The 24350-nt window shown below is 33.7% G+C and overlaps 3 protein-coding genes and 1 pseudogene across 5 annotated transcripts; 3 read left to right on the top strand and 1 right to left on the bottom strand.

Moving 5' to 3' along the window:
* The first annotated feature begins 1489 nt into the window (after positions 1 to 1489).
* LOC107845722 (E3 ubiquitin-protein ligase RMA1H1-like) lies at positions 1490 to 3821 on the top strand. Of its 2 annotated transcripts, none has more exons than XM_016690191.2 (2): positions 1490 to 1666; positions 2990 to 3821. In XM_016690191.2, the coding sequence occupies exon 2, from the start codon at positions 3028 to 3030 to the stop codon at positions 3739 to 3741; it is 714 nt and encodes a 237-aa protein (XP_016545677.1). In that variant the 5' UTR covers positions 1490 to 1666; positions 2990 to 3027; the 3' UTR covers positions 3742 to 3821. The 2 variants fall into 2 exon arrangements, with proteins under 2 accessions (XP_016545677.1, XP_047254436.1); XM_047398480.1 differs by lacking the exon at positions 1490 to 1666 and adding an exon at positions 1685 to 2468.
* Positions 3822 to 7714: 3893 nt separating this feature from the next.
* On the top strand, positions 7715 to 12651 carry LOC107845750 (annotated as a pseudogene).
* Positions 12652 to 14937: 2286 nt separating this feature from the next.
* On the top strand, positions 14938 to 17589 carry LOC107845333 (E3 ubiquitin-protein ligase RMA1H1-like). 2 transcript variants are annotated; one of them, XM_016689598.2, is made up of 2 exons: positions 14938 to 15490; positions 16706 to 17589. In XM_016689598.2, exon 2 carries the CDS (start codon positions 16744 to 16746, stop codon positions 17416 to 17418), a length of 675 nt encoding a protein of 224 aa, XP_016545084.2. In that variant the 5' UTR covers positions 14938 to 15490; positions 16706 to 16743; the 3' UTR covers positions 17419 to 17589. The 2 variants fall into 2 exon arrangements, with proteins under 2 accessions (XP_016545084.2, XP_047254437.1); XM_047398481.1 differs by lacking the exon at positions 14938 to 15490 and adding an exon at positions 15497 to 15875.
* A 476-nt stretch (positions 17590 to 18065) lies between these two features.
* On the bottom strand, positions 18066 to 21989 carry LOC107845332. Its single transcript, XM_016689597.2, has 4 exons — positions 19677 to 21989; positions 19253 to 19528; positions 18456 to 18575; positions 18066 to 18365 (listed from the first exon to the last, which is right to left on the bottom strand). Exons 1-4 carry the CDS (start codon positions 20778 to 20780, stop codon positions 18309 to 18311), a joined length of 1557 nt encoding a protein of 518 aa, XP_016545083.1. The 5' UTR covers positions 20781 to 21989; the 3' UTR covers positions 18066 to 18308.
* Between the last annotated feature and the right edge of the window lie 2361 nt (positions 21990 to 24350).

Here is a 24350-nt window from a genome sequence, read left to right on the forward strand (position 1 = left end):
TTATTGATTCTATCTTTTAAATAGCCTTAAAAACTTGAATTCTAAATGATTTTATGAGGGAGGGGGGAGGGGTATTCGATGAGCTTTAAATTGATATTTCTTCGAATTGAAGGTTGATTTGACTTTATTTTAAAATTGATTCTGTCTTTTAATAGCCTTTAAAGATGTTTTATTGTAGAATTGTTGGTGGAGACAGTGTGAGCTATCATTTGAAAACTTTTCTGTATGAAAGTGGATGTGCTCATAATATATTTTACTTGTTTAGTTTTTTACTTTGCTCAGTCAACCTATGATATCTACTGAGTACAAGTAGGCCATACTCGCTCCTACTTCTGTGTTCTTTCTATGTAGATTCCTGTACGAGCCTGCGGTGGCTGAGTTTATGCAGTGAGAGTCAAATTTTGAGGTACTAGTGAGCTCCACCATTCAGGGTAGATTTCAAACCTCCTCCTATCTTATTTTATCTTCATTTATTTTTAGAGATAAATTTATGTATTTCAGATTTTTCGTATTTTACTAGATGCTCTTCACACGTATGACATCGGATTTTAGGGGTTGATGTATTTCTTTGAATATTTTCGTCATTATGATCTCCGACTTCTTTCTAGAAGTCTTATATTTATCTAGCTTTCTTCTTCTTCGATTTTCTTTCTATATGGAGTATCTACTTGCCTATCAAGGCTGGATTTGGGAAGGTCTCATTATGACCTAAATTTTTAGTTTGTGACAAGTACTTATTATATTTTTTCTTTTTTTACGTATGTTTTTCGATATGCTCTATCTTAATCATGATTTTTTCAATAATGGCCCTTCGACCTTTCTAAGATCCGAATAAATTTTACATATATATTATCCTCGTTAAAATCTTATCTCGTGAAACTACACTAAATATATTAGATCGAGTTTATTTGATTCTATCCTATCCTATCCCAATGAGGAGTGAACAATATATTTTTTGTCATTATATTATGATTATATTATTTATCTATATGTAGTTAAAAGCCAAAATAGAGCAACAGAAAGTGGAAAAATTCAAATCCAAACAAAAAAAAGGAGAAAAGAAAACACAAAAGACACGTAATATGCATCATGCGTCATTGCCACGTAGGCCAACAAAGTCCTTTTTATCCAGAAAATGTTGACAAGTAAAAATTGGTACCTAGTTTACTATATCCTTCTTCCGGCTCATAATAAATAAATTATTAAATTTTAACACATAAATTAAAAAAATAAATTAAATACATAAATTTAATATAATTTTTTATTTTAATCCTTTTTCAAAGTATAAAATCATATTTATGTCATTCTTTTTCAGTTGATAGGCCCCTTAGTTATTAAATTATCAAAGGTAAATTTAAAAAAATATTTCAACGATTTACTTATTTTGAAACATTAAAAATAATCGAATAATTCATTTATTATGAAACGAAGGTGTATAACATAAAAAAAACAAAAAGAAAAAAAAAAAGACTACTATATCTTAGACGCGCTAAATAAATTTTCCTATATATATATATTAAGTCACCCCACCAAAACTACTTCATTCTATTTCACTTTTGCTTTTCTAACTCACTCAACAAAACATCAATAGTTTTCTTTGTTTTGATTGGAAATTCTGAAAATCACTAGTTAAAAGGACATTCTTGATACAAAAATATATATTCAGGTAATATTTTTTTATTTACTTCTTTGTGTCTATGTTCTTGGTTTAACTTATGTATTTGATAGAAAATAAAAAGAAGATTAGAGATTTTGTGATTTAGTGGCGTTTGAGAAGTTTTGGGCTTTTATTCATGTATTAGATTGAAAAGATTATCATTAAAAGTTGTGGTGGAGTCGTAATTATTCCATTCTTAATTAAAGATTTTGAGTTTGGGTTCGAGTTCTCTATATGGAGTCAACTTTGATAGGCAGCGCATTTGCCTTCCGTAGTTGGATTTCTCGACGCGAATTTGGATCAGTTGGCTTCAATGTGGATACCTATATCGGGTGGGATTGGACATTTTTTTTTCAATCGTGAGCTAGTTTTTGAGTTTGAGTTAGGCTCAAAATCTTTTTTTTTTTTTTTTTTTTTTTTACTGTTTTGTGGTTTTTGCTTTTAGCTTTCTTGGAGTTTATAATGTGACTGATTGTGGGTGTGGAACTTTCTAGATTCTTAAGCTGTTGAAATGTATTGAAACATAACCCGGGGCGGACCTAGGTGGGTGTCAGAGTTTCACCAGAACCCTCTCAGCAAAAAATATATTACTCCGTAGCATATATATATATTACTTTTTGAATCCCCTGAACCAAAGATGAGAGGTAGCTTAGTGTTTCTGGCCATGCTACTTGTACCATGATATAGCCCCCCCGCGTTCCAAGTTTGATTCTCGGTGTCTGCTGATCAACTACTATTCGGGGCAATTCTTTTCCGAACCCCATGAGTACAAATTCTGGATCCGCCTGTACTGACCATAGAAACCATTGAGGTAGAAGGATGGGACTTGGGAGTATTTTGTTGTTTTTAAGCTAAGTGAAAAATTGTTGTTTTAAGCTAAGTTGAAAAATTTACTTAATCATATCTTACTAGTAAATCAAATATGATGGCAGGGCTTATAGATTTCAATCACATCTTATTAGATCCTGTTAAGCTGAGTTCTTCCTGGTAGAACCACCAAATCTTGCCATGAAAATGCGCGTCCGCGACACATATTTTGAGATTTGATGGATGACAACAGAGCTTCTGTTAGTATTATGATTTGCAGAATTAATGCCATTTTGGTACATTTTAGCTATGCAAACATATAGTGCAAGGCCTCCTTTGATTGAGTGACTTTGTAGATGAAATAGCAGTAATTGAGCGACTTTCTGCGATAAAAGTTTTTAATTGAGCGACAGTCTGATGAATTAACTTGTAATATTACTTTAAAGTTTGCAAATTCCATACTAGTTATATCTAGTTAAGATCCTGGATTGTAATCTTTTTCCCTCTTGGCATTTGTTTCGACAGGCGTTAGAAATCAAGAAAACTACATCAAGAAATAGGATATGGCCTTAGATCTTTATTTCCAAGAGCAAATAGCAGCGACTGTCTTTGACGAGCGTGTTACTCCTTTGAAGAAATGGGAGACAGTTGATGATGAACGCGAAGAAGACAATCTCTCTGGAGGTTTCGACTGTAACATATGCCTGGATGTTGTGTGTGATCCTGTTGTTACCTTTTGCGGTCACCTCTATTGCTGGCCTTGCATCTATAAGTGGATTAAGTTCTCGAGTATCTCCTCAGAAAAGTCACATCATCAACAGCCACAATGTCCCGTTTGCAAGGCTGAAGTCTCACAGAAAACGTTGATTCCACTCTATGGCCGTGGCCAAGCTACAAAACCATCTGAAGATGATGTTCCAAGTAAAGGCATGGTCATACCACAAAGACCTCCAAGGCCAAGTTGTAGGAATCACACGCTGATGGCAACTACCAATTCACTTTCATCGCATCAACCTCACCATCAAAGTGATGTACATCAGCCACATTCAGCCGGTCACATGGCCTCGCCCGTGCTCAGCCTTAGTGGCACGACAGCGAATGTGTTACACCCCTTAATTGGTGAAATGGTTTATGGAAATGCATATCCAAACTCATATAATCTTGCAGGCAACACTAGTTCGCGGATGAGAAGACAGCTATTACATACTGATACATCACTTGGGAGGATATATTTTTTCTTCTTATGTTGTGTATTGGCATGTCTTCTCTTGTTTTGATCACTTTTTCATGCTACATTCTGTGTAAACTTGTATATATGATTACTTTGTTAGATGATGAATATACGAGCTTCGCGCAATGTAACATGTCCTTGAAGCTTTTTGCATCTGTATTCTGGCTAGTACACAAAAGAGTTTCACATAAGGTGTGACAGTAACAACCAAAAGATGCAATGGACTTCTAAATTTTTGTCCATTTTGGTGCATTCCACTTACACATGAAAATGCAAGATGTTTTAATTGCAGAATTGAGCAAAATTATTCATAATCTTCATCAAGAAAACAGCTTTTAAGAAGTTGAATGCTCTAAATGTTAATAGTGCACATCGGAAAAGGATGAGCAAGTGATCACATTATATGGACTTGAACAATTATCTTCATACGAGTAAGTGTTTGGGGTTGAGTTAGGCCCAAATATTAAACTTTTAACATGTTAAAACAGTTAGTAAATAAATACAAATATGTTAATAGATTTCGAACATAGTAAATTAAAGGGAAAAGGACACAAATGGCCACTCAATTTCATTTTCTAGCCCTTTTAATTTGTTGGTTTGTTCTATACAGTTTCTATACATATGTACACAATTTCTATACATATAAATGGCCACTCAATTTCATTTTCTAGCCATTTAATTTGTTGGTTTGTTCTATACAGTTTCTATACATATGTACACAATTTCTATACATATAAATATTCTGTATAAAAATTATAAAGTTTTGATACACAATTTATATAAAAATTGTACAATTTTTTTTTTACACATTTTATACAATAATTATATAATTTTTATACATTTTTTTATGTATATTTTATACATTGACATTTTTGATAGAACTATAGAATTTCTATACATATATACTATATAGATACATATTCTATATAATAATTAACCGTTTTTATACAATTATATTTAATTGTTATTTCTAAATAACAAAAAAAAAAAAGAGAATATTTTTCAGTTAAAAAATTTGTAGCAAAAAAAAACTAAAATATTTTTAGAAAAGGGCCAAATGGTCAAGTTGAAAACTGTATCAGTATTGTATATGGACTGTATCAATATGATATATAAACTATATCTGAATTATATGGGCCAAAATGACCCAAATTAGTAAAGGATTATAATGTGGAAATAAAATAGCCGACTGGTTATTTCTTGGCAAAACATCAAACTTGGGTTATTTATTTTAAAATGGCTGACTGCGTGAATCAACATACAGAAGGTTCACGCAGACACGTGTATGTGCCGCGTAGGCACTTAAGGTTGTAAAAAATACGGTTTTAATTAGTCCAGGGGGTCATAGGTCTCCGTTTAAGTTGGCGTGTGTCTTAGTAATTTTGTTTATAGTTCAGAATGGAAACAATACATTTATTCTTTATATTTTGGAACTCACTTTCTATTTTTAGTGTGAGCTTTGGAAATATCTTCAGTCATAAGTTGAAGATCTACTTCTAGACATAAACATTCAGTACCCTCGCAAATTATGACCAAAGTTGCTACGACATGCTCCAACTTTATATTGGTCTTATTACCCTCCAAACTTAATTTTAACGTATTTTTATCATCCTTTTGTGATGATACAATACCTTTATTACATAAAAATAAGACTCGCGTCAAAACTATCACGTCAGCTAAAAAGGTACCATATTAGCTAAAAAGGGTGACAAAAAAAATCTAAAATTGAGTTCAGGGGTAATAAGATTCTTGTAATATTAGAGTTTGTCGTAACAAATTTGGTCATAATTCAAGGATACTAAATCCTTTACTCCTACTTTTATGAATTGAAAAATCCAAATGATCAATAGTTAGAATTAATAGTTGAAAAATGAAATTCAAAGACCATACAAATCAGTCTATCAACTCTTATTCCTAAAACTGAAAATTGGCCAAGTAATAAAAGTGGCTAATAAGCAAAATAAAATTACACTTGGCTATGCAAGAAATAATGGTAGTCTATCAAGGTGGATCTTCTGTAGTTGGGCTGGGCCTATCTCCGAAAGTGGGCTTTGTAATCCAATACTAGAGTGAAATTCTACTCGTGAAACTTATTTTTCTTTGTTATACATTTATATTAGACTTCATTTTCTTCTTTTTACATAAAATATTATTTTTTTTTGACTAATCGAACATGAAAAATTGAACAAAAAAATTTAAAAATATTTTCCTCTATTCAAAATGCTTCATGAGTGCCATGTCACCTGCAAACTTCGACGGAAACTCTATATATATAGGAGTATATATACATCATATATATAAATAGTAAACTTGCCACTCAATCAACATAAGCTGTTTGTGGTGAGGGTCACTTAGTTTGCATAAGGTGCTCGGGTCCGATACCTGCTGGCAATGTAATTTTTATTAGTTTTAAGTTCAGTTATATTCCTTTTCTTTTATTTCTTTTTAATTAGTATTTGTTTAGTATAAAATAAACAAGTTTCTCTTTTTAATATTTACTATCAAAAGCATATATGAATTCTGAAACGTAATTTTTATTAGTTTTAAGTTCAGTTATGTTCCTTTTCTTTTATTTCTTTTTAATTAGTATTTGTTTAATATAAAATAAATAAGTTTCTCTTTTTAATATTTACTATCAAAAGCATGTATGAATTCTGATCCACTAATCGGACGATGTTAATTTCATAATTAACAAATCATGGGACAATATTTCAAAAAATCATACTTTCTATAAATTTTTCTCTTTGGGAAATTCAGAATATATGCACTAGTCAAGTCAGACAACTTCAATTATATTCCCCAATGATTAACTGTTTAAAAATAAGAGGAAGAACAGTGTTAAAGAAATAGAATAAACATCAATAAAACACATGCCTCAAACTTTCAACCTTGTGCAATTTCAGAAGGAAGAAGAATTAAAAAAAAAAAATGTTAAGAGTAGAAAGTATAAAAGAACCCTAAGTTTTGTTCATCTTCTTGCTTATTATCTCGTTCTCCAGTCCATAAAATTTCTTTCTTAGTCATTGTCCCAGCCTCATCACTTTGCAGTTTTCTCAATGTCCCCAATCCTTTCTATTATCTCCGTCCCAAATTATGTGTCATCATTTCCTTTTTAATCCGTCCCAAAAAAAGTATAGCCTTTCCTTATTTGGCAACTTTTTAAAGACACAATTATCTTTTTACCCTTATTGGTCCCACTTAATTAAAAAAAAGATATTGACACATTTTTTTATAAAGGGTAATTTGATAAACTTTACCAAATCTTTCCTTATTTCTTAAGCTCCGTGCCCGGTCAAATGACGACACATAAAATGGGACGGAGGGATTAACTTTTAAAGATTTTTTTGTTTTCTCTTTTAGAATAAGTAAAAAATTGAAGTAACCAAAGTCTAAGAGGTTTTAAAATCAAAAGAAGTAAATATAAGAACTAGTTGAAGAGGGTTCAATATCGATTATATATAAAAAAAAATAATTATTTTAATCGTATATAAATAGTATAGTTTTTCATCGAGGTTCGAATGAGCCCCTTGGCCAAAAGTTTGCTCGCATCTAAGATATAGAGTCTCCGATTAATTTAATCGATGAGTTTACTTGATACTCCGAAACTCTGAATCCTAAATCCGCCTTTACGCCTATATATATTATTACGGTTCCAACCTGTGACCTTGCTTTTATCATGGTCAAACAAGCCTATATATACTGTTACAATGTCACACTCGTGACCATACCATTCACCTTCTGGATTATAATCTTTTATTATCTACTCTATCTCATTTTTACCTTTACAATTATACAATGCTCCCCCTATCTATCTTTAATTGTCCTAAATACTAATAATAGTTGTCCAACATTACTCAACCAATTTAAAAAATTAAGAGATCATTTACTATTTTGTGTCTATTTTATCTTTGTTATTGTGTTATTCATTTCTCTACAGCTAGATGATTTATAATTAATCTATTGTAAAATGAGTCAAATATAGATAAATAAAGATGGAGAGTCACAGTACTTGCTTTCTATGTTGTTCGAACTCTTCAAAAAAATCATAAGATGCATGTCGAATTCCTCAAAAATAGTGTATTTTTGAAGGATCCGACATGAATTCGATAATATTTTTGGAGAATCTGAGCAGCGTAGCTTGCTGTAATCATGTTTGAAACATGGCCAAATGGACCTATATATTACTATCAAAGGGTCACACACTCATTAGCACACCATTCACTTTTGCTACTATATTATTTTTTAAGGCCCCCCTCCATTCTTTAGGGGGGCTTTATATCAAGCAACATTATATTAGTGTGGTAGTTTGATTGGGATATTCTGATGCTTGTATCCAGTTGAGGTATTTTCTCTCTTTTTCTACTTTGTGTAAATATTTCTGATTCACTTAATGGAGTATTAGATTGAAAAGATTAGATCATTTTGTAGTTCAGTTTGTGTTTAAAAAGTTTCTGAGGCAAAGTTTGAGCTGTGTTGCTCAGACTTTTTAAAAATGTCGATGTGTGCATGTCGAATTCTTCAAAAGTTACTGTATTCTTGAAGAGTCTGACACGGATACGGCATCATTTTTTAAAAGCGTTCAGTTGGTATTGGAAAAGTTTAGAGGAAAAGTTGACTTTTTCTTTTATTTTTCCCTTCCCTTATCAAGAAAAAGATTCAAGAATTCATAGCTTTATGTTCTAGAGTTTCTAGTAGGTATGTTGCTCGGATTCTTCAAAAATATCGACCGGTGAGTGTTGGATTCTACGAAACTAGTGTATTTTTGAAGAATCCGATGCTTGGACTCTTCAGAAATGTGGACGGGTGCATTCGGATTCTTCAAAAGTCGTGTATTCTGAAGAATCCAATGCTCGGAATCTTCAAAAATGTCAATGGGTGCATATCGGATTCTCCAAAAATAGTGTATTTTTTAAGAATCCAACACGGGTACTGATACAAGTATGTGTTGGAAATTGCTTTAAGTTACTGCATTAGTTTTTAGCAAAATAAGTTGTTTAGATTAGGATGACTTTGAAATTTAAATATTTGTTAGTTTGTTTAGTTGTTGAAATATTTTAGGTTGTTTTAAATTTCAAATTATGCAGATTTTTTGTTTTATGTTGGCTATTTAAAGCCCCTCAATGCTTAATAAAATCATTGAATACTATTGAATGTTATTGAAAGTTATTCAATTCTTTGAGAGCCATTTTAACCCCGTTTTCGCTGCCCCATCTTTCTTTAAAAAACAACAACAGTGGTATCAAGAGCCTCATTGATCTTATGGAATCTGTGTGTTCTTCCAAAGCGCTACCATACCATTTTTAACCCGCAAGAGCTATCTTTTTAATCCGTAAGGGTTACCTTTTTAACCCGTGAGGGCTACCCATTTTAACCCGTCAGGGCTATCATTTTCAACCCGTGCTTATTTTCAAAGCGTAGGGCTATTTTCGACCAAAAAAATGTCAAGCAGCAGTCTCTCATTGAATGCCTCAAAAATTTTCACTGTTGAAAACTACCAAATTTGGTCAGTGAAAATGAAATTATATCTTCAAGCCTATGATTTGTGGGAAGTTATAGCGGATGATACACCATTAAAATCACTCCTTGAAAATCCTACTGTTGCTCAAATTAAATCTCATTCAGATGAAAAGCTCAAAAAATTCAAAGCGAAAACTGTAATTCAAAATTTAGTTGCGGATTTGATTTTTTCTAAAATCATTGCTTGTGAGACAGCAAATGAAGCTTGGGAAAAACTAAAAAAAAAATATCAAAGAAGTCACCGAGTTAGACAAATACAAATTTTGAATTTGAAAAGGGTTTTTGAATCTCTTAGAATGCAAGAGGATGAAACTATTGCTAAGTATTCTGAAAAGTTTTCTTTGTTTGTCAGTAAAATCAAGTTACTTGGTGAGGATTTCAAAGATGACAGAATAGTAAAAAAAATTCTTGTGACAATTCCGGAGAGATTCGAGTCTAAAATTTCATCTCTGGAGGAGTCTAAAGATCTCTCTACTATCTCTGTGGAAGAACTAATAAGTGCTCTTCAAGCACAAGAGCACCTTTTATGCACAAAACAAAAAAGGAAAAGGTAATTATCCTCCTTGCAGACACTGCAAAAAGAAAACACACTTGGAGAATTTTTGTTGATGGAGACCTGATGCAATATGTGGAAATTGCAAACAAGCAGGTCATGTTACAAAAGTGTGCAAGCTTAAAAACAATCCTCAAGCACAATTTGCGGAAGCAGAAATTGAGGAGGAGCGCCTTTTTTAAATCGCAGTAACTAAAGCAAGGAGGAGTGTTGGAAATTGCTTTAAGTTACTGCACTAATTTTTAGCAAAACAAGTTGTTTAGATTAGGATGACTTCGAATTTTAAATATTTGTTAGTTTGTTTAATTGTGGAGATATTTTAGGTTGTTTAAAATTTCAAATTATGCAGATTTTTATTTTATGTTGGCTATTTAAAGCCCCTCAATGCTTAATAAAATCATTGAATACTATTGAATGTTATTGAAAGTTATTCAATCCTTTGAGAGTCATTTTAACCCCGTTTTTGCTGCCCCATCTTTCTTTAAAAAAACCAACAATATGATCATGATCATGACACTTTTGAGTATTTTTGAAGGCTAGTCACTAAAGGACCCTTTTGTCATTTTGTTTATTATTGTAAGGTAGTATAAATAGAACATTGTAGGGTTTATTTCTTTAGTTGATCATTATTATTGAAGAATACTTCTCTTAGAGTGAGAGAGAGTCCAATTGAAACTAGGGCATAACATAAGGGTGGATTCTCTTGTGTGTTGCATTTTGCTTAATAGTTGGTGCTTGGGTGGTGGACGTCTCTCTTGTGTCAATTTAAGAGTTAGGTGTTTGTTGTGTGAAGTTTTAAAGGTCCAAGAGTGGAATATGCTCTTGGGTTGTTAAGACTACATTAACACTTGTCTAACTACCTATCTTGTATCTTGTTTTAGTTTCGACTTTTTGTGTTGTTAATGTAACCCGTTTGTTCTTGTTGCGATTGTAATATTGTGGAGCTTCATCTTGTGTTGCTAAACTTGTTGTTGGCTGGCTGTTTTGGTGTATTAACACCTTGTATTCTTTTCTTTCTTGTTCTAGATAGTGAATCCGAGAGAGGTCCCCATTTGATCCACGATTTGTTGTGATTTGTGGACTGTTTTGGGGTGTGATTTCGTGCTCCCTTGTTTGTTCCGTATCAGGTACGGAATCATTTTTGAAAAGTCCGAGCAACATAGGTTTCTACTGTGCCTGAAGTACAACAGTTTTTGGTAAAAATAGAATCTGAAGATTTCTGCTGAAGGATGGGAGTATTTTGTTGATTTTAACAGCTATAGATCTGATAAAAATTTAATGTTAATCTTGTTCCATGTTGCGCGGATTCTCTAAAAATGTTGCCGTATTCATGTTTTAAAGATTCTGAGCAACATAGATCTTGTTATTGTTGGGCTAAAACAGTTCAAACTTAGTTTTAACATAGTGGGATATTGTCTGTTTTCAGCTAAAGCCGATACAATTTTCGCCGAAATGCTTCACTCCATTAAGAGTGTATTATTACACATTATATATTTAGCTTCTTGGTCATAGCTGACAAGTACGTACTCTAACTTTGAGTATGCACAATTAAACACCTCAACTCGTCTCCACTATGTTAGTTGAACACTCCATTTTATGAAATAATCATCTAGACACCTCCAAAATTTATGTACCACGTCAAAATTGGATGTCCGCGAGGCACAGTGTGGACGAGTTGAAGTGTTCTATTGTCAGTTGAGAGCAAGTTGAGTTGAGGTGTCTAGATATGCACTCTCAAAGCTGGAACGCTTACTTGTTAGTTGAGACCCAGTTTGAATATCTGTTTATATATTATGTATGCCTTTTTATTGACCTCACAGCCTTTTGATGTAGTTGGTACATCTTGATATATTCAATATAGTATTGGTCCTTTGGCCTTCCCCCTTTGAATAGTATTTGAGTTCCATGAGCTTAGGTTCTCACTGATTAGTTTCTTTTATAAGCTTGTAGCAACTTTTACGCGCGTCTAGCTTAATGTTCTTCTGATAGAATAGGTGGTAAAAAGCATATGTTATAATTCAACTCGTTTTATCCATTGTGTTAGATCCTGTAATCTAAATCCCTGTCCTTCATGTCATATGTTTCTACGGGCGCTTGAAATCAAGAAGCATGATATGGCCTTAGATCTTCATTTCCAAGAGCAAATAGCAGAAGGTAGTACTCCTTAGAGAAGTCGAGGATGTTTGCTGATAATCGTGAAGGCTATTTATCCGGTGGTTTTGAGTGTAACATTTGTCTTGATCTTGCGCATGATCCGGTGGTTACCTTTTGCGGTCACCTGTATTGTTGGCCTTGCATCTACAAGTGGATTCACTTACATAGCATCTCCGCTGAAAATCCAGATCAACGGCACCCACAATGTCCTGTTTGCAATGCCGAAATTTCACAAAGAGCCTTGGTTCCACTCTATGGCCGCGGCCAAGCTACAAAAACATCTGAAGATGAAGTTTCAAATAGTGGGATAGTCATACCACAAAGGCCTCCAAGTCTAAGATCTGCTAGTCACACTACTGATCTGCAACTTCACCATCGAGGTAATCCGCAACAGCCAAATGCAGCCAGCTACATGGCCGCGCCAATGCTCAACATTGGTGGCACGACAACAAATGTGTTACATCCATTGATTGGTGAAGCGTCTTATGCACGGCTTTCTGGAAACTCATATCATGTGGCAGGCAGTAGTAGTTTGAGAATGAGAAGGCAACAATTACATGCTGATAAATCACTTGGCAGATTATATTTTTTTCTCTTCTGTTGTGTAGTGATATGTCTTATCTTGTTGTGAAGACTTATTCTGCTACATAATTCTGTGTACTTTGTAGAAATATGAATAATGTAGTTCATCCAACGATTTATTGACCTACGAATCTGCTATTACGCACTCAACCCTTCTCTGCAAACTCTTTCGGTTGTTGGATGTGCAAAATAATCTATTCCCCTTTATAACGACTCGGTGACATGGGCGGAGCTACCCTTTGCCGAGGGGAACCCCCTTCAACGAAAAATTATGTTATAGATGCATGGTTAAAATTATTTTTTATGTGTATATACTGAATGTTGAACCCCCTTCGGACAGCTCGTATGTTCACTTATGAACCCCTTAGTGAATATCCTGTCTCCGCCATTGTTGGTGACCTTTGACATGTTACACCTGGTTGCATGTAACCTTGACTTTCGCTTTCACTCGTGCAGTTGGATTGACTAGTTCTAGTGACAAGAAACTCAACCTTGAGACCGAGTCTTACCTCCCACCTTTCGGTTCATTGCAAGGAAAGACTATGACGGAGGGTGGTTCAAGCAAAAGATTAGCAGGCTTGTAGGCCAGCAAGATTCTAAATATGTGGTGCACGTGACATCTTAGGTGAATCCCATATTAGAATCAGAAAAGAAGGTAGAGAGATTTATAAAAGGTAGAGAGGTTTATAGAGAAAAGTAAGTGAGAGGTAACAAAAAAGTCTTTGAATTAAAAAATTCTTCAACTTCAAATTTCAAATTTTAGAGTTTTCCCCCTTTTGTTATCTTTCAATCTTTCTTCTTCTTTTTCTTTCTCCTTATCTTCTTCTTATTTTTTTCGTAGATTTTTCTCTTCTTCCATCTTCTCTTCTTCTTTTTCTTTCTCTTTTTATTTCGTTCTTCCTTTTTTAATTTTCATGGACTCTTTTTATAAAAAAAAAAAAGAAATTGAAAAGTTTGAGAAGAAATTTTTTTATTTCTTTTAAAAATCAATGAAGAAATAATTTAGCAAATTTAACAACTACGAGAGTTGTTTCGGCAACTATGAGAGTTGCTTCAGCCTTCAGTAACTACGAGAGTTGGTTCAGCAACTACGAGAGTTGTTTCACCAACTACGAGAGTTGGTTCAATAATTACGAGAGTTGCTTCAGCAACTACGGTAATTGCTGCAATAACTACTATTAGCTGTTGTGTTACAACAATTATCGAAGTTGCTGCAGCAACTGCTGCAGGGATCTTTAATTTGTGTAAATATGGGGTAGGAATCTTTGTGTAAATAATAAAACTTGAGGGTTTTAAAATTAGTGTCATTAATACTAATCTTAAAATTATCACCTCTACTCAATTAATTTGCCCAAGTTTATAAGACATAATTCGGGTTCACGTGATATGCGTATTTTTGAGACTTGATGTGACTTAGCGTAAAGTCTAAGTCCAGAACGGACAATATATGCATAGGATTGGCAAAACGCACTTCTATCATAAAGTGCAAAATGAATCATGAGTAGAAGTGAATGGAGGTAGAACTAATTCTTTTAAAAAAAATTTAATATTTTAAATTATTAATTATTATAACACCTATATTTATTATATTATGATTTTTAAATATAATTTTTTTTTTATTTAAAAGAAGGTTGAAAATTCTGCGTCTAAATTTATACAAAAATCAAGTAACTAAATTTTCATACTTCAAATCATATCATAAAAATGAAAGTCACAGAATAATAAACAATTGTGAGAGGAAAAGTGATTGGCTGTTAGGGTTGGCCATATTTGGTCATCATTGTTTGACTTTTCTTTGTTGACAATTGAAGATTTAATATAACAACCTCTTCGATTATAATTATTTTTTTAAATAGAGCACTTGAAAATTATGGCTTCCTTATTCTAATTATTATTAAAAAATAGTATATTATTATATAGTCAAAGAATGTGTGCTAAAGATTTAAAAAAAACTGCCTATATATAGACTTGTGAAATAAAGATGACAAAAACTAAATAACACTCCACTAATTAAATATTGTTCTTGATAATTGCCTTTAACCATAAATGTTGAAGTTGTTACACATATTACTCATTTATTTAACTTTAATTTTCACGCTCGATTGAGATCCAACTAAATTTAAATTCATAGACTAAATCCATTTTCTTGTCGTCGTAACACTCCCAACATTATTCGCTTTTAGGAATTCAAATACAAGACCTTGAACGGAAAATTTTGAACCATTTCATTACAACGTATATCGATAGCACTGTAGTATTATTCCATCCACAAAAAGTTGACCATCAATAGGGGCGGATCTATGGTAGCGGGTGGGGTTTTCGGGAACTCCATCCGCTACCGTAAAACTTATAATTACATTAGAAAAATTTAACAGAGATTTAAATATTAACAGATAGGAACTCATAATAAAGTATTGGGATAGCTTAGTGGTTGGAGCGACACACTTGAGATGTTACAGGTTGTGAGTTCGAACCCCTGTGGATATCTTTCTTTCTCCATTTAATCAAGGTTCTTTTTTGCTCCATTTAATTTTTTCAGCTTTATTTATTTATTGGGAACCCAATGTTATAAATCTTGGATCCATTTTCTCCATTTAGTTTTTTTCAGCTTTATTTATTTATTGAGAACCCACATATTTGAAATCTTGGATCCGGTACTTTTTTTCTCTATTTAATTTTTTTTTATATTTGAAATCTTGAATCCGGTTCTTTTTTTCTCCATTTAATTTTTTTCAATTTTATTTATTTATTGGGAACCACATGTTTGAAATCTTGTATCCGCCTCTCTAACCATCAAATATGATCAGTTTTATTAAATGCTGAAAATTTTCCTCTCTCTATATATACAGAGCCACACCAAAACAAGCTGATCCATTCGACTTTCAAAACATTTTACTTTTATATATCAATCTACATAACAAAGACAAAGTTTCTTGATTGGATATTCTTATAGTTTTATCCGTCATTCTTGATACAAATTTATATCAAGGTATGTGCCTTTCTTTCTTGTTTTTTTGAAGTAGGTAGGAGTGCTTTTGTCGTGTTGTCCATACTAATAGTTGTAGTGTTATGCTTGTAATTCCTTGTTCCTTGAGCTTTGGTGATACCTGTTGTTTCTGGTAGATCGATTATAGCATTATTTTATGGTAATCTTGTTTCTGTTGTTTCTGGTAGATCGATTATAACATTATTTTATGGTAATCTTGTTTTTGTATAATATGTTGTTTCTTGTATTATGTTTTGTCTTTTTCTAATCTGTCTTTAGCTTGAGCCAGGGGTGTATCAAAAATAGCCTTTTTACCTCAACTCTGAGGTAGAGGTACGGACTGCATAGATTCTATCCTCCCTAACCTCACTTTGTGTGAATGCATCGGGTATGTTGTTATTGTTGTTGTTTAGAAAAGACATTGAAACAAAAGGCTAAGTATATGGCAATTGATGTGATTTGTTTTACCTAAGAATGGCTAAACTTTGTTGCCTCCACCACCTTCTGTAGTTTCAAAGTTTGATCACAATAGGACAATATCCTTGATCATAATATCTGAACTGTACTTTAGATGTGCAATATAGACTAATCAGAATTACCTTTCTTTTATTATCTATCGGTGTGTTAATTTAGAGGCGAAGTCAGGATTTCAATTAAAAGGGTTCAATATTTGAAGCATATCTAGTCAAAGGGGGTCCAACACCTTCTATAGATACATAAAAATAATTTTAATCATGTATAAATGGTATATTGTTGCGTCGAAGGGGGTTCGGATGAACCCCTACCAAAGGGTTGGCTCCGCTCTTTTGTGTTATCCTATTTTGTTGTTTATTTTATGTTCTTTTGTGATTATACTGTTGTCTGTCCTGAGCCGGAATTAATCGGAAACAGCCTATCTACTTCATCTGAGGTAGTGGTATGAACTGCATACACTTGCCCTTCCTAGACCTCACTTTGTGGGAATATGTCATTGTTGTTAGTCGAGGGCGGAGCTACTGTAGCATTAAGTAAGGTTCGAAAGAATTCAATAGTTTTTGCTTAGACCCTTATTTGTATTACGAAACTATTAGTATGTATAGATATGTATAGAGATATGATTGGGAACCCTATAACTAAAAATGAACTAAGAGTTCAGTCATAGGTTCAAAATCCATCGATTTCAAATCCTGCCTCCACCTCTAACTTTTCATTTCTCCCTCTTGGTATGTGTTTCTACAGGCGCAATCGCTCAAGAAAATCAAATCAAGAAGAACGATATGGCCTTAGAACTTCATTTCGAAGAGCAAATAGCAGAAACTGCCTTTGACGAGCATGGTAGTAGTACTACTCCCTTAGAGAAATGGAATACGTTTGATGAGGAGAGTGAAGAGAATGTACCTAGAGGTTTCGATTGTAACATATGCTTGGATCTTGTTCATGATCCGGTGGTTACATTTTGCGGTCACCTCTATTGCTGGCGTTGCATCTACAAGTGGATTCAACTCCGGAGTTATCATCAGCACCCACAATGTCCTGTTTGCAAAGCTGAAGTTTCATACAATACGTTGATTCCACTCTATGGCCCTGACCAAGATAATACAAAATCAACAAAACCATCTGAATATGATGTTCCATGTAAAGGTATGATCATACCACGAAGGCGTCTAAGGTCAAGACGTGGGGATCACACACTAGTAGAAACTGTCGATTCACATCCATCCCAGCAGAACCCTCGATCATATCATATGTTACATCCCATGATCGGGGAAATGGTTTATGCACGAGTTTTTGGGAACTCATCACCTACGATGTATACCAATCCAAGATCATATAATCTAGCAGGCAGAAACAGTTTGAGAATGAGAAGGCAACTGTTACATGCTGATAAATCACTAGGCAGAATTTATTTTTTCCTCTTCTGTTGTGTAGTGGCATGTCTCCTCTTGTTTTGACAACTTTTTTCATTATACTACGTATCCGATTTGTAAGATTAAGGTAGTATTATAGTGTTCGATATAAAAGAGAGGAAAACTTCAAAACTTTGTTTGTCAAAGCATAAGCAAATTAGTAGCTAATCTTCATCAAGAAACTTACATAAGAAGGTGGTGAAATGTTGAATGTCTTTTCTACGTGGAAACTATCAGTGGGCTGTTCCTTTACCTTTTTGAATTTAATATATGTACGCTCACAGTGTAACGTTTTTAGTACTGTCAGTGCAATTTAACATGTTTGTTGCGACCTAATGCAGTGAAACTTTGCTTATAGCAGAAAAATGGACCGAAGATATTTGGATGGTCATTGAAAAGTAAAATACTCTGTACAACTTTAACTTAAGAACAGGGAGCGAGGTACTGAGTTTAGTGAAATAGCCTCAAGTGAAACAGCCTTGGTACTTCACAAGGCCGGGGTAAAGTCTGCATATACACTTCCCCGAAGGAATAAAGATGTGGACAGTATTCAAAGAGCTCTGCACATTTCCATAGTTCCACATTTGATATAGTCTCAAGCCTAGAGAAGTATTTCTCAACCCTGTTATATACAGGGATTCACAGAAAGATCTAAACTTCTCTAACAAAAAGAAACTACGCTGTTTCGGACCTGGGAAGCAATGTTATATGCATCTTTAGCAAAAGTATGTCCAGATCGAAAAATCATGTCTACTCATATTACATATTCATCTCTAAAGTCTGTACACACTACTTTAGCAACTAATAGTTTCATCAGAGACAGCCATTTACAAAAGGTTAATATCAACGGAAAGTGCAAGTTCTACACATCACGGTTGTAAAGCATCATTCACAGTTGAGAATGCTCGTTAATGTGACTAGTCGGAAATATAGGTTCAGCTCGAAACATTAGCGCGATAAAAGTGCAGCAATTTGAGTGGTGAAACATATTCCTGCAAAAGAGCAAAAAGAAAAAGCATAGTAAGATATCCGTGAAGATCGTCCCCCTTCTAGTATATAGACATAAGCTCTAATATTCCAACCTGGAAAAGATCATCATGCTCAGGGGGTAAATCGAAGCCTGTTGAGCAGTTGTGCAACACCTCAGGATTCTTCATCCATGCTTTACGTGCATCACTGAGTTTAATTTTGTACCTGAACATCTGAAAATCAAGCTAAAGACATAAGCTAACAAGTAATAACTCCAGTCACATCCATTGATAGTCACAACGCTGCACTCACGTGAGTATAATATGGCACCATGACGGTGCACGTCTAAATGACTCTCTGGGCCCCACCCACATTAGCTGGTACAACACGCCAGCAGAGGGACTCTCATAAAAGGACATCTTGATATATTAGAGATCACTAGCATATCTGAGGATATCTACCCAGAAATAAACTCACTTTTTCCCAAATTGCATTACGAATGCAGGAACAGGGAGTGTATTTTGTTAGTAAATCTTGAGAAGAAATAGGTCATGGAAGAAACAGAAAACATAAATGAATTAAATAGCATTAGTGTGGTGATCAAAAGCTATCCCAAGGGTCTAGGGAGGGTGGGACATACACATACCTTACCCCTACCCTTTGTGGGGTAGAGAGGCCTACTTCCCGATAGACCCTCAGCTCAAGAACATTGTTTAAATGCAAGAAACAAAGGCTGCGATGAAAGTATTGAAAGAAACAAAAATAATGACAGTAATAATAGAAAAGATAACCAAAGTAAAAAACACATCTATGTTTGTTTCCTTTTACTTAAGGGGGTGGGTGAACCAAAGAGGTAAGATAAAGTTGAGGTGGAAAGAGGAAAACGGAAAATTGCAGGTGGTTTGCAAACCTCAGACAGCGAGACAGTAGGCTTCTCCAGCTCATCTCCCTCCTCAATGTTTATACCAGTACCCTGGCATTCTGGACAGAACACCGAGTATATCCTCTTCGCTGCTTTTATCTCATCTTTCTTCCCTTTGGCACTGCGTTTGGCTGGAGTCTTCCTCTTAGATCTTCGTTTTGCTTTTGTTTCCACTTTTGGTTCGACAACGGGTTTATCATAAGTTTCCAATTCACATAGAAGTATCCAATGAATGAGGCAAGATACGTGAAATACATGAAAGGCCTGTATTGACGAAGAAACTGTAAGTGCATGAATCGTAGTATTTAGGTAATGGATCTCTGGTAAGGTTTAAAAACTGGAGAAACAAGTCCAGAACATAACAACAAGCAATTACTATATGGAAAAAATATCAAAACAGAGCAGTGTTTACCCCTGTCAAATTTCTACTGCTGCACACGAATTTTCCAGATTTCCTGCTCAGAAGAGTCGCCACATCCTTACCAGGAAGCATTTTCTGTTGGCAGATATCACACATTCTCTCAGAAGCTACTCGCTGCTGTTTCCTCAACTCTCTCCTCATAGTTTTGCTCGATATAATTCTTGAATTCACTAGCTGATCATCACGTGTGCCCAATATCAGTTTCATATTTGAGCTATTCGTTGATTGAGATTCTTCCCCGGACGAATCATAGTGATTACTAAGAGACTCACTGATATCCTCCGGGTCTGAAAATGACTTCCTCTTTCTTTTTCCAGCACAACCAGTTTCTTCAGATTCTGAATAAGGACTGGACGGGAGCAAAAATCTGTCATCAAGTAACGCCTTCCTACCCAAATTGTAGTTATAAGGAAACGTAACAACAGCAAAGTCATGATCTGGAACCATAGAAGCATCGGTATCATCAGAATCCTTCTTTCCTAACCATTCACACCATATTTTACGAATTCTTTTCGAGTCAATGTCAAGTACGGAAAGCCGCACAGCAATTTGTCCAATACCAATATGATTCACTTCTAGATCAGATACTTCATCTTTACACAAAACACCCGGAATAACCAAGTTATCACTCTCCTCGTCACCAATAAACTCACCATCCATCGGGCAGTACTCATCCTCATTACGTCTCAAGTTTTCATCATATTCAACAATAGCAAGGCTACTTTCATCTATAAGACTAGTGTCAACCACCTTGCTTTGCCCAACATTCACAATAGGCGAACGCTTATCTTCCTCCGGATCATCAAAGAAAAGTACACCGTCATTAAAGGGCCAAGGATTAGCTTTCAACAACGTAGCTTTAGCAGCAGCAACCATTTCGGTATGGAGACTGCCTTTCAAATGATTAAACAGCACAGAATCACTATAACACGGAGAATGACATAGCGTGCAGAAAAAGACTAATCTCTTCCCATCCTCTCTAAGCTCAATGTATGTGTGCCCTTGAGACCTCACATTATGCAAAGTTCTCCTCACTAATTGCTCTTTCAAGTTACAACCACTCGTCTTAGGGAAATCTAATTGCCTACCCGCCATTCAATCCGTCGACTGACCAATTTTCCCTTTCCAACTCAGAGAACCACAAGTCTCTTAAAATCTTTCAAACAGTAGCCTCTCAAATCAAATACTTCGAACAACAAAAGCCAACAGATCTCTGACCAGATTCTCAAAATTGTCCATGTACTCGCAGAAATCACCAAATGCGACTAAAATTTTGAGAATTTTCACATGTAATACAACATCGATCGAGGAATTTCGGAGAATTATCTAACAGAGAACTCAGAATTCGGTAGTTCTGAACAAAAAATTTCCCCAAAATAACAAACTCAACACCTTCAAAATCACGAAATTCACAACACCTTAATGAAATTCCACACTAACTCTTCAAGTACTCCAAACAACAAAAGCCAACAGATCTCTAACCAGATTTTTGAGGTTTTCCACATAAACACAAAAATCACCAATACCTACTAAATTTTCTCGAATCGCACGTAATACAACAACGAACAAGGAATTTGGCAGAATTATCAAACAGTGAATTCAGAATTCAGTAATTCCGAAAGAACAATTTCCCCAAAGTACCAAACTCAACAACTTCACAACACCTTGACTAAACTCCACATAAATTTTCCAGAATTATAAAACAGGGAATTCAGAATTCGGTAATTCCAAATTCCGAACAAAAAAATCCCCAAAAGTACCAAATTCAACACCTTACAATCACAAATTTACCAATTCCTTTTCGAAAATTCCACACCAAATTCTTCAAATTCAGCTTCAGTCAGTAACAGTAACAACAATACAGACAAAACGTAAACAAAATTCAATCGAACTCTTAACAGAATAATTTCGTTTAATAAACCCTAAACTTACAACAACATCGAGGCGTCCCTTGTATTATAGGTTTCATCTTCGTAAACCGTGCAACTGTTATTCGATTTTTAGCGGCGAATCTTCCAGAAGCAATTATCGAAATCAACGAAAACAAACACGATTCCTCCATTTTCATCTCCATTAACACACGCAAAAAAAACACTTCGAAAAAATACAGAAAAAAAAACGAAAAAGGAAACCGGTAACAACAACTGGAATTCAGAAGATACAGAAATGGAAAGGTGTATGTATATGTGTGTGTGTATAGGTAGAGAGAGAAAATTGAAACGAAGGAAGGTTTTACAGAGAGAGGAGGAGGAGGAGGAGGGAAATTGTGAAACAGAAATTTTTTGCTAACTAAATTTTTGTGATTATCTGTATTTATTTGGTTAAAAAAAAAAAAGAATATGAAAATGGGGTGTGATTGTGTAGTCCTAGGTGTACAATTAAATTATGTTCCCGCTATTACATTGATGTGATACAATAGCTTAACAAAATGATACTCCCTCTGTTTCGAAATAAGTGAATTGTTGAGGTATTTATTGGTATTTCAAAATAAGTGAATCATTGAAATTTTTTTTTCAAATTCACCCTTATGATTTGATAACAAATAACTTTTGAAAAGATGTATATCAAAGTCAACTTTTTTTTTGGGGGGTAAAAATAAAAAGTTATGTTAAATTTATGTTTTTAATGTTTTTTCCTTAATCTGTGTGGCAAAATCCAACAATTCATTTATTATGAAACGGAGGGAGTACTACTTATTTGGAAAGGGTAGGTGTATGCGGATTTTACCTTTATTATGGTGGCAACGAAGTTTATTTTTCATAAAATGGGATTTGAAAATGGTAGATATATATATATATATATATATATATATCGACCTTATTTTTACTTTAGAAATAGAGAAATTATTTTTAATAGATTCATAATTTAAAAACACGAATTCATAGTACTACAGAGTTGATATTTCTGAAATTTTCCCAATATGGGTCTAGGGAGCAGAGGTATATGTAGACTTTACTTTTTTGATGATAGAGAAGTTGTTTCCCATAAAATGGGATTCGAGGAAAGTAGGTATATATCGATCATTTACTTAGATAATGAATTATATTTAATGTTAAGGATAAAATAGGTAGAAATAGATAAATTATTCATTAATTTTATAAATTGGAGGAATATTATTGGACATTTCAAAATAAAATAATGGATAAGTAAAGATGGACATGAGGAGTATTTGAAAGTGGCAACGAAGTTATTTCCTATAAAACGGGATTTGGGAAGGATTTGAGAGTGGTAACAAAGTTATTTCCTATAACGGAATTTCCGAAACTTAATGCTAGCACGTTGAGAAACATTGTTATTTTGGATGTCACAGTTATTAATATTGATTTTATTCTCTAAAAATATATTCATATAGACATATAATATAAGAATTTCAATTGAGACGTCTGGTTATTATGACACTCCATACTTTTTAGATATACTAGTTTAGTGTACGTGTATCTTGTATTAATTAATGTTATATCAATTTAAATGGTACAAATAAATATGGTATCTCAAACTTTACTGTAATTTTTGTAATTGTTTTCTTAGTTCATAAGATTCATGATGATACACGTGAAACTTATCCTATCCTATGTTAAATTTATGTGAACTTATAAAGATGAAAGTTTTAGTTTAGTTTCTTTCTTTAACAAAATTCGAAAATTTAAACTTTTGGGAAAAAAAAGACTTGATCAGCCAAAACGAAATTTTAAGGCCTAAAGAGTTTGAACTTCTTCCATGTCTTCGCAAATCCTTTTTAAGATTAATTCTAATTGCATTTTAAATATGTGATTGCTAAACAAAGTGAATCGTGTGCTAAGAAATCTAAAAAATATGTGAAAATTTATAATAGCGACAAATAAATAATTTTTGTATTACGTAGTTTAAAAAATATACAAGAAAATTATGCAATAATCAATATATGATTATAAATACTAGTATCTATAAAATTACACATTCAACTAATAAAAAAAGAGGAATAATATTAACATGGATGATTAGAGAATTTTTATTTTTATTTTACATACGGCATAGTCTACCTCTACAAATCGAGCAATAACTTAATAATGTAAAGTGAATTTAGTTAGAGCTACACAATGATTTCTTGTTTTGAATCCCAGAAAAAATTATAGCGATGTTCATGTGAACGACATCATTTAATAAGTCAAACCTCTGATGTACCCTTGCATTGAACTCAAATTATGAGCATATTGATGGAATCTATACAGTGTTGCGTCGTGCCTCGTGCGAAAGATAACAAAGAAATCTTGAGCGACGCTAACAAAGAAAAAACTTGTACGAGGATTACATTGTGAATTTAGTTGTACAGTAAATTTGGTTAAAGCTACACAAAGGTCTCTTGTTCTGAATTTCAAAAAGAACCACATTGATGTTCACGCGAACGACGTCATCTAATAAGTCCAATCACTTCATGTACCCTTAGAACATGATTGAACTCAAATTGTAAGCATATTGATGGATCTATACAACATGACATCGTGTGAAAGTTAATAAAAAAATCTTGAGTGACAATAACAAAGAAAAAACTTATTTGAGAGCTACATTGTGGATATAATATTGCATAAAGAAAGAATTCTCAATTTGTAAAAGTTTAAAATTTTTCCTACCAAAAAAGAAATTAATTATCCAAATATGATAAATTTTATTTTTCTTCTATAAATTATT

The sequence above is a fragment of the Capsicum annuum genome, chromosome 10, assembly GCF_002878395.1.
Source record: "Capsicum annuum cultivar UCD-10X-F1 chromosome 10, UCD10Xv1.1, whole genome shotgun sequence".
Classification (NCBI taxonomy): Eukaryota; Viridiplantae; Streptophyta; class Magnoliopsida; order Solanales; family Solanaceae; genus Capsicum; species Capsicum annuum.